The sequence below is a fragment of the Armigeres subalbatus genome, chromosome 2, assembly GCF_024139115.2.
Source record: "Armigeres subalbatus isolate Guangzhou_Male chromosome 2, GZ_Asu_2, whole genome shotgun sequence".
In the NCBI taxonomy this organism is placed as follows: Eukaryota; Metazoa; Arthropoda; class Insecta; order Diptera; family Culicidae; genus Armigeres; species Armigeres subalbatus.
The window spans coordinates 8,852,037-8,869,947 of NC_085140.1; the positions used below are offsets into that span (position 1 = coordinate 8,852,037).

The window sequence follows — 17,911 nt, forward strand, 5'->3', positions numbered from 1 at the left end:
AATATTGTCTTCAATGTTTATTAAAATATATTTAAATAATAATTATTAGTATTCATTTATTTCACCACGGATGATTATTCGCTGAATGCGTTAATAAGCATTGAATGTTCATAATTTATCATGCAAACGTACCACTTAATACTGTTTACAAATATAACTCAAGCGTTAGGGTTACGACAGTCATTTATTCACTAGGAAATAAACAAAACCATCATTGTTTTATTCTTGTTCTTCTTCTGTTTTATTACGTTTTGTTAAATACTGCTACGGTGAAGCTAAGAACATCGCCTCCTATAATTTTCAAAGCAAACGACGGAAATAGAATCCTATACGGAAATAATTGCCACAACCCTACCGTACTGCGATAGGCATCTAAGTATAGTGCTCGCAGAAATCAATTACGCTCCCATGGGCCAGCTAATATTTATTTGCCAACATAACTCTACTTATCAATTTGGCATCTAAGCTGTACAATCTGTGCAAGCATTTTGATACAGCGATACAGAAGAACCGGGCTCCCACTTTGCGCCGACTGCATTTAGATGTCTAATCTAAGAAGCACGACGAGAGGAAATCTTGTGAGCAAGTTATAGACATTTAATAATAAGCTTGTGAAGCCGTTCTTGTTGCACCTTCCTCACCTTTTCCGTTGTACGGTGGGAGACTATCGTAGCGATGCGCTTTTTGGATAGTTCTCCGTTTTACTATTCGCAGCTTTTACATTATTATTCAAAATATTAGATAGTAATCTTCATGATGATAAGGAATCGTCGAAAATCTTTTAATATTTTGATTGTAAGCAATCACTTTTATTAATTAGTAAGTTTTGTGTCAAAAGTGTGAATTTATAATGAAAAGGTTTTCAAATCTTTCTATTCGTTATCGATATTTCTACACGAATTTTACCATACTTATTTATAAAATATGCGAGATTTGATTGCCATCGTTCGAAAAATCTGTTCCAAAGTGACGAAGAACAATCCGTGACCGGTATCTCCAATCGTACGGTATAATTTAATGCAGATTAATGGAAAAAGCTGTCGAGACGTGAAAATGGCCTGTTGGCGTGTTGTTCTCATCGAAAGTTACCTGCTGCTTTGAATACAAGGGGGTTTCAAGCATGAGTAATCGATGCGCGAAGCGAATGCGGAACCGATTCCGATAGACAGATTCGAACCGCTTGTTTATGGTCGATTGTTTGTTTTATACATCAATTCGGATCTTTAGATGGCAGGTTACACTTTGTAAAGAATCGAAACGTGAGACTGGGAATGGGACTAAGTTCTAAGCACTACGACAGACTACATAGGAAGAAAAGATATACTCTACGGTTTGAATAGTGTTGATCTAAATATGAGCATAAGCGCAAAATGATACCACATTGAGCTGAGTCGATGGATGCGGGTGATGAGGCGATACTGAGATTTAGCTGGTGGTCATGAATTGATGGTGCAGACATCCACCGGGAAAAGGTCTGCTTCCTCCTGGAATGGCGTGTCCCTGCAAAAGAAGTAGAAGAAGGAAACATGGCGCGAGCGCGAGAACGGCGAGGCGAAGCGATGCTGGTTGATTTTATTTTCTATTCGAATGTAGGATGAACTTTGCTCTCGGATTCCGTGCACTACTAACTTGACTTCCGACGACTGATACTCACCCCGTTCAGCAGACCCATCTTGGACATTGGGCGGCGATTTCGGGGGTAAAATCGATGCGCGAGGCTCACGAGCGTGTCGTCGTATCCAAACACCAGCTCGTCGGCAGTCAGAGAGATGAACGGCTTGTACTTGGTGGCCGTCAGGACTAGCGAGATGGTCTTCGCCAGGAAGTACCCCAAATGCTTGCTCTGGGTGGAAATGGTCTATCAGGATAGATAAATGTTAGTCAAGGGCCAAGTATTGGGCCTTATTTCAGTTTCAACTCTTACCAGCAGTGGAATATTTGGTGTCGTTATTCGTTGGTTCTTATCTACGCTAAGCTCAGGAACAAATTGTAAGATTTTCTTGTGCTGATATGTCACAGTGTAGTTGTCATGGAACTTGATATTCACCTTTTCCATATCTTCTCTAAAACAAAAATATAAGAAAGTTGTACGTTAGACAGCAATATCCAATTTGTTTGTAATAGAAAATTTAGTTTTTTTTTGTGTCCAACGTTTCTATGTAAACACAACATTATTTTTTAAATGGAAAACTAAGAGATTGAATTTTTTATAAACGTATCTGACATGCCCATAGACTGGAAACAAATCAGCAGTTTTTATGTCAAGATTGCAATGTGAAATATAAAATAAGGCATTTCAATGCGGATTAAGTAATATAAATTTAAAATTATTCCAACTTGCATCCACTTAACAACTACTGACTAATCATCGCCGTGCCGAGCTACGACAAATTGCATTCACGTTATGATGCATCGCTTTGCATCTTCCCCATCCACGATGCAACGCACACTGTCCTAACGATCTTTCTTGCCTTGGGGTCCTCAAAGGTGGTTCACCGTCACCCTGCGGCACCCGATTTATCTTCCCCTAGATGTATGGCGGCATTTGCTCTTGAAAATGGATTTTGATTGCTGCATTCGCAACGGGAATATTTAGTACCGGATAAAACTTGGATGTCAAACGGGCAAGGACGATCCATCAACGGGTGGAGCAACGGTCGTGTATCGATGTTTTATTTTTAACATCCTTACCCGTACGGAACAAAGTGAATGTTAGATTCATTGTGCGGAAAATAAAACTGACAATTTATGATGAGTCATTAAGTACAGGCTACTACAGTTGCTGTCGATTTATAGTCCGGGGGAAAAGACGAATAGAGTTGCGTCAAGCGCTCTTCTTGTTGTTGGATGATATTACTTCCAAACAGTGATGAGAAATGTCAAAAAAATGTCATGGGATTGCTATTAATAATTTGCTCATAACTTTTTTTAAAGTTATTTACAATTCGAATTTTGTGATCAAGATGTAATGCCTGAAGGATCCTAGAACTTTGTCAGACAGAGGGTGCGTTCTGTGGGGTCTGTCTAGGATGTGGTGGGGTTCGACAGTGGGCTCTGTTGAACTTCTATAAAAAGCTGCATGTGTCCCCAAGCAGGTCCTATCAAAGCGACCGTGTGCCGCTCAAAGCGCACTAGCCTAGTACTGGTGTTGGGTGGGACTTTAAACAAGTTTGACCCGACTGATCGAGCGTATGTTCACCTAGGAGGTGCGGCTCCAACAGCGTGTGTTCTGGCATCCAGCGGCTGATTATGAAATACTATTCCCCGGAAGCTATACCTAAGATGGTAGCCCCATCCCGGTGGATAGGAAACCCTGGGCCAACAACCTACTGTTCCTGAAACATCAATTTGTTCGAGAATCCGATAATGAAAGAATACGGACTGATTTTACGGCGACGACTCTTAGCGCGAAACAACGGACACGAATAGGAACATGGAACGTTTTAACCCTAGCCCAGCAGGGTAAATTGGCACGACTTGCCAATGAGGCACGCCGCATGAAGCTTGAGATCCTGGGACTGAGTGAAGTCCGTTGGCCAAACTTTGGAGAACACAGAACGCCGCATAGTGCTTTGTCCAATGGACAAAAATGGAAAAATCGACTCTCGTATTTAGTCGAATCAAGTAGACCATGATAATAACATATGTTTCAATTATGCTGTATGCGCATTAGTATCTTTGCAAGGTCACTGGGACGATCAAAACAATTAAAGAGATAAAGATAAAGAGATTCTCGCCTAAAGTAGAACAATAGAACCAGTGCAGTGACCGCGGTCGAAACAAATGTGTAGTGCATAAAAAAGTGCTGCAGATCCGGAAGACGTGCGCATGTTTGTGCTTGCAAGGGCTGATCGATTGTTATCAAGGGCAATGCCCTTGCTAATATTGCGATCAAGCCTATGTAAATGCTCAAACATGTTCAGCGTCAGATTAATTGAGGAGAGGTAAGGTTTTGATAATCCGTAAATTTAACACGCACGCACTCACACAAACGCACACACATATTCACATTATACACACATACATATACACAAATACATACATATACTGATGGACATGAGCATTCGTCATGTTTTCATAGTAGCTCTATTAAAACAGGACGAATGCTTTTGTCTATCAGTGTAGACATATAAACACACATACACACTCATATACACACATACAGATATACACATACACGCTCATATACATTATACAAAAAACACGTACACGATTTTTATCATATATTAGGTATCTATATTATTGGAAGCGTTTGGTACGGGAGGTCCACGCTTTCTTCCTTTCCCCTCGATTCCAAGCTATTGAGTGACTTTAGGTATTCCTGAAGTCGCTCAATATCTAGGAGTCATCTCTGCGGTACATACTGCGTAGTTGGCCATATGAAAAGAAAAATGACGGAATTCAGAAACCGTCATTTTCCAGGATGCTTTTAAGTATTGGCTACGCATGTATGAGATTAGATTAGATTAGATTAGATTTCCATCGCTGAAAGTGGATAATTTATCACCTGTTAGTGAAAAACATCTTTTGCATTGTCGAAGTTTTCGAACGTTACCTTTTACTGTGAAAATCGATATGGAAAGCATAAAATCAAATAAGTAAAATCCAATTTAATGTGTTTCAGTTGAACATATTTCGATCATTGTGATAAGTAAAGTTTCCATATGACATATGTCATGGGCATGAAGTTATATAGGAAGAAATAATTTACAATTTCAAACAGCTTTTTAAAAAAAGTACACTGGATTCTGTTTTTACGCGATTTACATTTTCTCAATTTTCCACTCATCTTAAATGTTTAACGTATATTAATTATCATGTGATTTATTCTGGATTTTTTGAAACGTGTTGCGAAGAGATTGGTGTCAAATTGAAGTCACACGATCAAAAATACGAGCGAAAAAAAATCGTGTAAAAACAAAATCCTGTGTACATCAAACACATCTCTGAAAATCGCAACAGAGCTCACTATTAGTATTCTTAAGAGAATGGAAGTGATTCCAGCTGCTCTTATTTGCTCTATTAATAGCTGTTAACGATTTTCTAGGTGATACTCTTGCGCTCAATAACATAGATATATACAAACAATAGCTTCCATTGATCCGTCCCAACGAAAAGCTCATGTGTTGAAGTTTCTGTCGGATTTATATAACCCAGATAATTTCTCCGAGGAACTTGAAAAAGAACTAAAGCAGTTTTGCAAATTCTTTTGTTTGAGAATTGATCAAAAATGGTCACAGAGCTTTCGATCATCCGAGAAATCCAAGAAGCAAAACTCTCGCTGGCTGTCTTCGTTGGTAAATCTTCCTCGCTATCCGAATATAGTTATTGAAGGAATTGCCGAGTCTTCATTCAACATCGCGAAGGGAAGAACTCAAAAACCGTTTCAGGAATGTTCAAATATAACAAAGAAGCAACGTGTTGAAGACCTCATCTCTAATGGAGCTAGCATTTGCGGCCAATATATCAAGTAGCTCAAGCGCAAATCAGGATAAGGTTACGACAGCGGCACAAGCACTAGCGTTGTACATTGACTTGGATTTATCCGAGAGAAAGAACAATCTGCTTCGAAGTACTTTAAACAAAGTACAAGCAAATCTGCTTCCTAGTCTTTACGCGTTGAAACGTCCGCTGAGGTTGATTTGCAAGACCTAATGACTTGTTCCTCGCTAAGCATAATGCAGCAACTTTCGGTAGAGAGCTCAAGAACGGTAAAACTTGCATGCAAATGGGCTTTTGACGGAAGCTCAGGACATAGCACCTACACACAAATATTGCCGATCGCTGAGAGCTCAAATTAGAGCCTGCTTGTCGAGGCTCTAGTTCTATTAAAAATTATCGACATTAAAAACAACGCTATCCTCTGGTCAAATCCGCGGCCATGTCCGAAATCCTTCATTTTCTGGCCATCCGGAAGATGCTCCCAGTCGAACCATTCCTCGAGAACGACGACACGCCACATCGTCCCTGATGCCAAATGACCGGATGAGCAGCTGAAATTCCTGGATTATGATGATTCCATGATTCCCGAATCCTAATCCCCGCCCATCCTTAAGCATTGTAATCTTAATCTCGAGTCACCACGAATACGCTGGCTTCTACCCCTCTGTTACTAACTTTTTAAGATGATATTGATTGTACTATCTATAACCATGGCTCCGTAAAGTGTTATACACGCCTGAGCCTACAAAATAAACGAACTTGGAAAAAAAAAAACTAACAGATTCCAATGATTTCTGATACCGTCGTTAAAAAACAATTCCTCAAATCATTTCTAAGGATATTCTAATTCTATAGTATAAAACATTAGAGCTGGCGTTTACGTCACTTATGAGATGATCAATTGGAAATTGGTCAATTGTTGTAATAGAAACTGTTATCATACCTCATATTTTTCGTAAAAAGATCCTGATTCTTTGAGGCATATCGTAAAATCTGGCGTTTACGGCATTTATGCAATTATCTATTCAACATAGGTCAATTATGCAAATATAAGTATTTATTATAAGTGAAAATTTCCCCAAATGGATCTCGATTATACGAAGCATATTATATGTTATGAAATTTGGCGTTTACGCCACTTATGCAATTATCAATTTAACATAGGTCAGTAATGCAACTAGTAGAAAAACTGGTTTACAACCATTTTCCCAAAGACACCATTGAGTTAGAACGTGTAGAATAGAAAGTAAGTTATGATTTTTGTCCTGTAGCTCCATACGTTCGAAGCACTGTGCGCCGTCGGGACAAGTTCTGCTATACTCTGGTTTACGAGGTGAACACGCTCCCCGGCATCGCGGAGTTGGCTTCCTACTAATGCGCCAACCGATGCTGCCGATCTGCAAGACAAAGAGAACTTCTACAGTCAACTCAATGCCGTCGTAGATAGAATTAAGAAGGGTGATATCAAGATCTGTTTGGGCGACTTCAATGCGAAGATCGGATCCGACAACTCGAACCATGAGCGCATTATGGGACGCCATGGTCTCGGAAAAATGAGCGAAAACGGAGAGCTGTTCGCAGAATTTTGTGGTAATAACGACATGGTGATCGGGGGATCGCTCTTCCCTCATCGACCGGTTCACAAGGTCACGTGGGTCTCCCGTGACGGCTTTACAGAAAATCAAATCGACCACATCTGCATCAGCCGAAAATGGAAACGGAGCCTTCTTGATGTACGGAATAAACGTAGTGCCGATATCGCGTCTGATCATCACCTCCTCATCGGCGAAATACGCCTGCGCATTGCGTGGATTCGTCGGCAGGAGGAAAGAGTTGGACGACGATTCAACACACGCCGACTGGAAGATGCCACGGTGAAACGGTCCTTCGTTGAAGAACTGGAGACGCGTGCTGCAGATATTCCGGAAGGTGGCAGCGTGGAAGACCAATGGACCGCCATCAAGAATGCCTTCATCGCCACCAGCGAGAACAATCTGGGCGAACTACGCACCCAGAGAAAACAATGGATCACCGATGAGACCTGGAGTAAGATAGAGGAGCGAAGAGAAGCCAAAGCCCCGATAGATCGAACAAAAATCAGAGAAGCCAAAGTCTTAGCCCGTCAACGATACGCGGCTCTTGAGAAGGAAGTAAAACGCTCATGTCGACGGGACAAGCGAGCCGCCGCCGCAACGAGAGACAAGCGAGAGAGCCGCCGCAACCGGGACATTCGCCTCCTCTACGATATCTCACGACGCTTAAACGGGGCGATGATGAATGCAACGATGACTGTGAAAGACGCGAATGATCAGTTATTGACCGACCCAACTGACCAGCTGAAACGCTGGTTCGAGCACTTCGAACAACTTTTGCAACTACAACAACAACAACAAGTGCCAGCCAGGCCATCACCTCCTCGGCATGATCTGTCTAGGATCCGACGGACACGGCATTTATGCAAGACAGGATCTAGGACACGCGTCAATACTGAAGCTCCATCACTGCTAGAGACTCAAACAGCCATCCAAAGCATGAAATCGAATAAAGCCCCAGGGGTCGACCGCATATCAGCCGAGATGCTCAAAGCTGACCCCATGACATCCGCTCAACTACTGCATCGTTTATTTCGTAATATCTGGGACACTGCAAATTTCCCGGTCGACTGGTTGCAAGGTATCTTAGTGAAGGTGCCCAAAAAGGGTGACCTGACTGTATGCGATAACTGGCGAGGCATTATGTTGCTGTGTATTGTTCTCAAAGTTCTGTGCAAAATTATCCTAGCCCGGATTCAGGAGAAGATCGATGCGAATCTCCGGCGGCAGCAAGCCGGATTCCGTGCCGGAAAATCCTGTGTGGACCATATTGTCACGCTCCGCATCATTCTGGAGCAGGTCCATAAATTCCAAGAGTCCCTTTATTTGGTATTTATTGACTACGAAAAAGCTTTCGACCGTCTCAATCACGAGAATATGTGGGCGCCCTGAGACGCAAGAGGGTTCCTGAGAAAATCATCGGCCTCATCGAAGCACAGTACGAGGCCTTTTCGTGTAGAGTGCAGCACAATGGGCTCCTGTCCGACCCTATCCGGGTCGATGTATTCTATCACCGTTACTGTTCCTCATCATAATCGATGAGATTCTGGTAGATGCGATTGACCGTGAACCAAACCGCGGGCTGTTATGGCAGCCTATAACCATGGAGCACCTAAACGACTTCGAATTGGCTGATGACGTTGCACTCCTCGCGCAACGGCGCTCTGATATGAAGAGTAAGCTCAACGACCTTGCCGAGCGCTCCTCTTCGGCAGGTTTAGTCATCAACGTCAACAAAACCAAATCGTTGGATGTAAACACGGTGACTCCTTCCAGTTTCACAGTAGCCGGGCAACCAGTGGAGAATATTGAAAGCTTCCAATATCTTGGTAGCCAAATGGCGTCAGACGGCGGTACCAAGATCGACATAAGCGCACGGATAAAGAAAGCAAGGACTACCTTTGCGAGTTTAAGAAATATCTGGAAAAACAGGCAGATAAGTGAACGCACGAAAATACGAATTTTCAACTCTAACGTGAAATATGTGCTGTTATACGCTAGCGAAACATGGTGTGTATCAGTGGAGAACACTCAACGGCTGCAGGTGTTTATTAACAGATGCCTGCGGTATATAATTCGGGCCTGGTGGCCTCACAACTGGATCTCAAACAACGAGCTCCATCGTCGTTGTCACAAGAGGCCGATAGCAACAGAAATTCGGGATCGAAAGTGGGGCTGGGTCGGCCGCACTCTACGTAGGGGCGGAAACGAAATCTGTAAACAAGCATTAGACAATAACAGTAATACAGTAAGCGACATCGACTGGATGGGAACAGCAGCTGGTGTTTACTCGCTGTTCTGTTTTAGAATTCACATTTTATCGCTTGAATTTCCATTCTTCGATCGAAGTGTGTTTCATGTTCTCTAAAAGTCCATGTTTGTCAGGGAACTGTATCTTTGTGTTTAATGAAGTGTGAATAAAATAATATTATGAAATAGTCAATATTACACTTGGCTCTACAAATTGCTTAACAAGGCTGAGCCAAACAAGTAAACACCTTCGGGCAAGACATCGAAAATTATTTCTTAGAGTGTGAGATCACAACGTCCAATTATTCGTACTTATGCACCCATCCAAGATAATAAAAGTCTTCCACAATTTATGACATCTATTTGTTCAACAACATTGTAATGGAAAGCTAACGGTTAGATCACGATTTAGCGTTGAATTTTGCTATGATAAGTTTGCAGTTCCGCCAGACTTTCGATGCAGTAGCTTTGCATACAATCGACTATATCGCTAATACAAGCAAGCGCCTGTAAGTTAACTGTTGTCAGACGAACCCCCCTCAATTAGCCGGCTAGTTGCCTGCTCAACTGCTTGTTTTTATTAGCATATAATTACCTACCGCTGGTCAACGCATCTCTCATCGAATGTATCGTTGCCACGCGTTTGAAAGGAAATTTCCTTCAGTTCGTACGGTTTTCCCGTATTTCACTTAGATTCGAAATGACCGATGGGCCATAATGGAATTTTACGGGACGGGATAATTGTTCGAGAATGAATAAAAATTTCACATACCACCCGGTAGAGAATAACGTTGTTGTTTCATGGGAAAACGGGAATTCCAGTCCTCTATACTATCTTAATGAGATACATCGCTATGATTTCGAGGATGGTTCTCAAACCATATAAGTGATCTAGATTCCACCATGAATCACGTGTTCATGAAGGAAACACGATCGGAATTCCCGCATATTGTTCTTTGGCTTCCGTGAATGATAAATCAGGGTTGGCGGATACAGCGGCGAGGCGCCACACAATATTATTAGAGTTTGTTCTACTTACCTATAAACAAATGGTCCTACTTCAACTAGTTTTGGCTTTTCACCGGCGAGAAACCCCTCCGGATTGGTTACGTTAAATATATACACCTTAGTTAACCTAGTGACGCCTGGCCGTTGCCAGTATTGGAAGCTTATCGTGCCGTTCCATAGTCTTAAATTCTGAAAAGATATGAGATGATAATGAAATTAGGTTTTAATTTTATTTAACAATGAGTCTGTAGTTAGCCTTGCGAGCGAGTGTGTTACTTTGTTGATTTTGGATAATTGTTGATAATTCCGCAGAACACATTCAGAGGCATTTCTTATAGAATTTCTCCAGACACTGCTCCGTGAATTATTCAGGAATTTTTTCAAGAAATCTTCATTATTTTCTCCAAGAGTTCCTTCAGGAATACCTTTTTTTTTTCCTCGTTTGTCGGGTGAAGATCACTGCGTCTAGATTTTAGGACTATTGTGATATACCCTTTTGCTGTGAAATACGCAAGTTAGCTCAGTAACATGTTTGTCACTGAGATACCTTGGTATTGACTGAACTCAAGACCATCTATTATTGATGAATAGAGATCCTGAGTTACAGTATGTGATTCCCCCTTTCTGGCGAGGCTAGCTTTATGAAGCCAACCACGTCCTTGGGGGATAAGATCCATATGTCAGCAGGCCCTAAAAAGGGCTTGCTGAGAACTTTGAACCTACGTTGGGTGAGTGCACTGCAATAGCAGAGGATGTGTTCTGATGTTTCTCTCTCCTCGTCACAGAAGCGGCAATTTGAGGTTTGGATTGCTCCGATCTTTTGTAGATGGTATCTGCAGGGGCAGTGTCCAGTTATTAGACCGGTGTAGATGTTGAGACCTAATAGTTGTTGGGTTTTCTTGGGGTTAATCGTTACGAGCCTTTTGGATTGGCTCGTATGGGGAAGTGCATTCCAGTTTGATGTGATTTGACTGACCATATATTTGTTCAGTTCCAGGAATACCATGAGAAATTTCTCCTTTTTTTTATGAATTTATCGAAACATTGACTAACGATTTCCTTCTTTCTCAAGAAATTCCAAGAGGAAATCTAGTGTAATTTTTGGTAAAAATACTCAGCAAAAATGCTGCGTTTTGCTTTTTTAGCCTATAAACAAAATGTGTGACTACAAAGCAAGATCTTGCTGAAGGTGACAGGATTCAATCTATAATATAGGAAGTTTACGATTGAACTTAATTTTAAGATTAATCACCTAAATAAAGTTTTAAAGGAAGTTTATCGACTTTCCTATAGCATTGAAACTGAGCATCATCGAGTTAGTATTACAAAGGAATGCAAAACTGGTGAATAGGCATAGAAACCTAGCTTAGTAAATTACTGTAGAACTCAACTGAATTTCTAATCCAGAAATTCTAAACATTGTCTCATTCATTTTTCAGCACTCCTGGATGAGGACATCTCCAAAAAATTTCTATAGGAAATTCGTGGAAAGTGAATTTCTTTAAATATCTGGGAGAATAAAAATCCCAGAATTCTTGAGTAAGAATTTTATTGAAATTCGTGGAAAAGGAAACCCTAAAAGTTCAGCAGAGTGATTTCCTAAGAAACATGGAGAAGGAATTTCCCAGCGTTCGTGGAAGATGATTTCTTGATTCCGCAGGGTTCTCGATAGCTGATTTGTCCAGAATACTTGACTCCCCAGGAACCTGGGAGGTAGAAGTAGGAGTTCCTTTGCGCTTGGTGGAGGGATTCCCCAAAATGGGTGTCAGAGGGATTGCCCTGAGCTCTTGGAGGCGTAAATCTTGAAGGGCATTCGCAAAATTCCTGTCTCAGGATAGGGTTGTTTTGCAAATGCAAATTTTGAGTTTTTTAATCAACAGATGAAGCACATTTGATTGGTTTCTGTAATATTTTCAGTGCGTTAGAGACAGAGCCATAGCGTGGATACCCAGCGCCCTTGGCTAAATTTTTTTGGGCGCCCCTTTTTTACTAAGGAAAGAAATTGCAACATTCTACAATCAAGCATTTTGAATCTCACCTAAAAGTAAGATTAAAAAGTTCAGTTGATTGAAGGAGCTTTAAGTAGCAAACAGTATTTGGTGATATTCCCCTTAAAAAGTTCTGAAATTTAGAGACATTTTTTCTATACTTGCAAAATATGGGTATACCCCGTTAGGCATAAGGACGTTAGGCATAAGTACGTTAGGCATAATGGACGCTAGGCATAACGGACGTCAGGCATAATGTACGTTAGGCATAATGGACCTTAGGCATAAAATGACACAAAGAACAGCCTATGACATAAAGAAGGCAGAATTATGCCAAACGTCCATTATGCCTAACGTACATTATGCCTAACGTCCGTTATGCCTAACGTCCATTATGCCTATCGTACTTATGCCTAACGTCCTTATGCCTAACGTACTTATGCCTAACGTCGTGGACCCGCAAAATATAGTAAAATTTGCAAGGACCCTTGCAGAGTCGTGGGCTTTTTTAAATCTTCATATGGAATCTGTAAGAACATCCAGAATGGGCTGGAAGATCAGATTCGTTGCTGACTCATACTGTCGATATCGTCCTTAAACTCAATTCCAGGAACTGGCGTACTTGAAACAAGGAGAAAAGTGATTCGAAAATTGTGACAAATCTTATTCAAATTTCCGATGATTGTTGAGTCAAGAAACTCTGAAATAATTCGAATGATGGTCGATCGCTATCGGATCTGTTAGAATCAAGAAAAATAAAATTTGGGAATGGGTTCGTCAGAGGTTTGTTCCACTTCGTTGGGCCCATCTTTGAAGTGGTCGAAAATGCCTTCGGAAGAAAAAGGGCCATGTGGTGAAGTGAGGCGATGAATACTTTGATAGCATGTGTTCTATTGCGAATAAAATTTGCTAATCAACGAGAGCCTTGAGAAATGATATCCAGAGTAGTTATTATTGCTATATTATCGCTGCCTATCGTAAATTTAACAATTTTTTCTTTTTCCTTTCCTTTTCATAATAAAACTCGTACCTATAAGTTTCTGGTTCCCTGGAATCGGAAATGCCGCCAGATCAAGTGCGGCCACAATTATCATTTTCGGACTGCATGGAAATTTGATTTTTTGAACGAAATGATCAAATTTATCCTTAATTTGCACCATCCTTACTGTCACCCCTACCCCGTATAGTCATTAGATCAAAAATGGTCTTCGATATTTGGACAACTGACCGGTGACAGTAATAATCCCATCCACAATTTTCAAATAACTTTTTGAATAATAGATTTTTAGACTTTTTCTTGGACTCTTGTTACCGGTTCCAGAAGTCTCAGAGAAACCTAAATAGCGGTTAAAACTAAGACCAAACCATTTGACATATTGTTTTGAAATAAACAAAAATTCTTAGATTGATTTAGATCACTTAAAATATCGTCCTTTGGACTGTGTAGTCGGTTTGTTATCAATTGGCTCTATATCTAATAAAATTGTTCTGTTTCTCATGCCTTAATTCTTGTTTTCGTCGCCCCCTGAGGACTGGTGCCCTTGACGGGGGCCAACCCGGCCAACCACACGCTACGGCGCTGGAGAGAAGTAAATATTGATAAGTGAAAAGTAAGAAGTGAGCAGTTAGAATTGAGAAATTTGAGAAGCTAGAACTGTGAAGTGGAAAGTTTGAGAAGAGAAAACTGTGAAGTGAGAAGTGAAAAGAGAAAAATGAGAAGTGAAAAGTATAAACTGAGAAATAAGAAGTAAGAAGTCAAAAATTAGAAGTGAGAAGTGACGAATTCGAAGTGTGTAGTGAGAAATGAAAAGTGAGAAGAGAAAGGTAAAAAGTTAATAATTGTGAAAAGTTAGAAATACGAAGTGCGAAGAAAGAATTGATCAGTGAGAAGTGAAAGTGAGAACTGCGAAGGGAAAAGTGAGAAGTGTAAGGCGAAAAGTAAGAAGTAAGAAGTGAAAAATTCGAAGTGAGAAATGCGAAGTGAGGAGTAAAAAGTGAAAAAGGAGGAGAAATAAGTGCGAAGTGAATGGTGAGAAGAGAGATGAGAATAGTGAAAAGTGAGAAGTAAGTAGTAAGAAGTGCGAAGTAAGAAGTGAAAGGTAAGAAGAGTAAAGTAAAGAGTACAACCAAGGAGTGAGAAGTGAAAAGTGAGATTAAAGTTGTATTTTTCTGACTTAATCTTTATTCCTTCTCCTTCCTTTCTGCCTCCATTAAGAAGTTACAAGTGAAAAATTTGAGAAGTGAAAAGTGAAAAGTATAAAGTGAGGCAAGAAAAGGAAGAAGTGAGAAGTGCTCTGACTACAGTTGGGTTCTGACTACAGTTAGAGGTCAGCGCCGATCCGAAAATTGTCGGCGGCGGCGGCGTTTGTCATAATTATGGTCGGCGAAGGCTTGGCGAATTATTTATTATTAGTTTTTTTCCAGGATATTTTTAAGACATTAACGGTAAAATCTTTTTATTTCGTCGGAAAAATCTAATAAACTATCCCAGAAGATTCTACCAAGTTTTTCGAATTTTCAACAGGAAATGCTCCAAAGTTTTCACCAGTTTTTTTTGTAAATTTTCACGGAAAAATTGTTTAGAAGTTTGCCACCGGGCATGCATGCTTCGTTTTTTTTCTCGTCGAGAATTTTCCGGATTTTCCACCAAACAGAATTTCCTTGTGATTTTTTTAAGTTTTACAAAAATTGTTTCCAACGGAATTTCAACTGGATTTTTTTCGGAATTTCTTTGGATTTCTACGTGAAATTTTTTATGTTGTCCATTAGTAATTCTTCGCAAATTCTACGAGAAAAATTTCAAAAGACGAAGGGTCGTTTGGTTGAAAATCATTCGGTGGAAAGTCATTTGACCTTTTTCGGCCAAATTATCAGTTCGGCCGTGGCCGTGTGGTTAGTGGCGACAGTCGTCTAACCGTATTTGCAAGCCATGGAGTGTGAGTTTGATTGTGCGAATGTCCTGTCCGTTGTCATAAAATTGCCAATTATAAATGTTCTTGATTTCCGTTCCCTCAGGGTTCTTTCACAAAATCCGTAACGCTGAATTTGATAATTCATATACCTCACCCTCCCTCTCGTAACTTATGGAAGGTTTATTTTTTTTGTACGGATCGTAACGCTTGGTCTGACTTCCTTATTTCCCCTAAAGCGTTACGTAATTTGTGAACAGTCCCTTAGGAAAGCGAGAAAGTCACTCACTATCATTACTAGGTGTCTTGCACATATTGGATACGTTACGGATACACAAAGATAATATTTCTATTTTTGTAAGATGGGTGAAAATATTACTCCGGATAATCGAGCCATTTTCTCAGGTTTATCGAGCCTCTGGATAATCGAGTCCGGCCTGTAAAACAGTATCATGACCAGCACATTCAAAGTTAATTGCCTATGTTCCGGGTATTAAGCTACCCGGAGTGGAAATTAATTACTATGTCTGAAACTATGTACAACATGTGATAGATCTAGTTTGGAAAAGGTATTGGAGGGTGGGGATCAAACCCCACCGAAGGGGCGGTTACCCTCCAATACCTTTTCCGAACTAAATCTATCACATGTTGTACATATGCATAATCAAGTTTCAGACATAGTAATTAGTATCATGCTATTTTCCCATGAACGTATGACAAATGATCCATAATTCTTTGGAAAATTCTTGACCGAGAATTGATCTCGCCATTTCCGGCTAACCAGACACCTCGAATGGATTACTGAAGGACATTCCGAATAAATTCCTATAGAAATTTCCTAAGATTTTTAAAGGAGATCTCAAAAGGAATTCCCAAAAGTTTATCAAATGTAATTATTTGAGAGAAATTCCAAAGGAAAACCTAAACAAATTTTTGAAAGGATAAATTTCCGAAACTATTCCTAAATGAAATGCCGGAACAGTTTCCAACTGGTTTTCCTAAAGAAATCCTGCAGTTTCGTAAGAATGTTTTAATGAATGCCGTAAAGATTTCTTAAAAGAAAAATTCGAAAGTATTTCTTAAGAAAATTTAGAGTAAATTCCTAAATTGGCCGAATCATTTCCGGAAGGAACCCCAGAAATAAAAATCTAGGGAATTTCCAAACAAATTCTGGAAGATATTTTCTAAACCTATATTCAAATCGGTGGGAAACGTCCCCTATTTCACCTGTGCTCATACACAAGTTGGTTTAGGATCTCAATTATCCAGCTCAGACTCTGATACTAAACAGAGGACGCTTGATTTGATCTATGACACAGTTCGTACGAAGTGAATAGGGCTCGCCATGAAAGTGGTCATGCAAATGTAAATTCATCTTTTCTATACATACCTTCATAATAAAAATATTTAACCAAGGAACCGAAGATAATATCACACCAGCTATGAGGGTTGCTATCCCGAAAATAATTACTGCTATGCGATCTGAAACGATAGTAAAGTAGAAACAGATATTAGTAAAAAAGATTCATGTTATTGAAATTGTAATTCTTTGAAAGCAGATTTCTACCTGAGTTTATATTTTGTGATTAATTTAAGGTATAGTTGAACTGTTCCGCTTTCTTTCTTGTTAAAAAATCATTTTATTTTGTTACAAAATATTAAATTATTATTTTCGTAGGTTTCGTTGTTTATGGTTAGAAGCATCATTCATCCACCAATCTTTTCTCTGGAGCTAGCCTTGAAAGATAAACGAAATTGATATCTATTAGATGAAATTTCTTTTTCGTTTCATCCATTTTACTTCTCACTCACTTTTCGCGAGAATTCTCGTAGAACATTTATAAAAATTGTATGGCTACGGCGGGATTCGAACTCAGAATATTAACATTAATAGGCGCAGGGATGCGTTCCACACCACCAAGGAATTCACAGAAGCTACTACCGCTAGGATATAAAAGAAATGAGAAAACCAACATTCCGCGGCAACCAAAGTGAGCCAAAAATGGTTACCGTGGGGGACCGAAATCCGTACAGCACCGAAGTCCGTCCACTTCATGAGATATTAATCATTTGAAAAGGATTTAGGATAATTGATCTTTAAATAATTTATCTAATCCTGTTCATATACTTGACAGTAAAAAAGATAAACCACAGAGAAACAGACATAACACTCGTCAAATTTCCATCGTTCACTGGTCAATTCAAATAATCACTAGTTGGCCAATCGATCACTCGTGGCGCTCGCATCGGATTTGCTCTAGTTTGACATTTACTCGCTATCGCCATCTGGTTCGTGATTTGCCCAACTAACTGAAATCAACAGATGTCGTTAGTGTTTGAACGACGATGAATTTGATGAGTGAATGTTCAATGTGTTATGTCTGTTTGTCTGTGGATAAACAGTATGCTTTGGAATCAAAACAACATCAATCAAAAACAAATAGCCACCCACCTAATGCGGAGTTTCTGCCGCCATTTGTTTTCGTGTGGAACGTAATACCACCAAAAGTAACTGTGTTTTAATTTCAACCTGCGAATCATAAAGTAAGATAAGAGGTATACTAATCTAAGGGATCGCCTTTCAAGGTGCGGATTGAACTATTTAGTCTATCATTATTTTTTAATTTAAATATTTAGTTAAAAAATAGCTGTACGGATTTTGATCCATTGATTCAAAATCCGTCCACGGTGGACTGATTTCGATTCAGAAGGTGTTGATTTA

At 40.0% G+C, this 17,911-nt stretch overlaps 1 protein-coding gene across 1 annotated transcript in view; it reads right to left on the minus strand.

The window, feature by feature from the left end:
- Positions 1–17,911, minus strand: part of LOC134217659 (scavenger receptor class B member 1) — a 227,180-nt gene that overhangs the window by 29,545 nt on the left and 179,724 nt on the right. The window contains exons 3-6 of the mRNA XM_062696467.1: positions 16,580–16,671; positions 10,324–10,481; positions 1,925–2,063; positions 1,655–1,858 (exon numbers count right to left, since the gene is read on the minus strand). Coding sequence (XP_062552451.1) covers positions 1,655–1,858; positions 1,925–2,063; positions 10,324–10,481; positions 16,580–16,671 — 593 coding nt within the window. The remainder of the gene's footprint in view (positions 1–1,654; positions 1,859–1,924; positions 2,064–10,323; positions 10,482–16,579; positions 16,672–17,911) is intronic.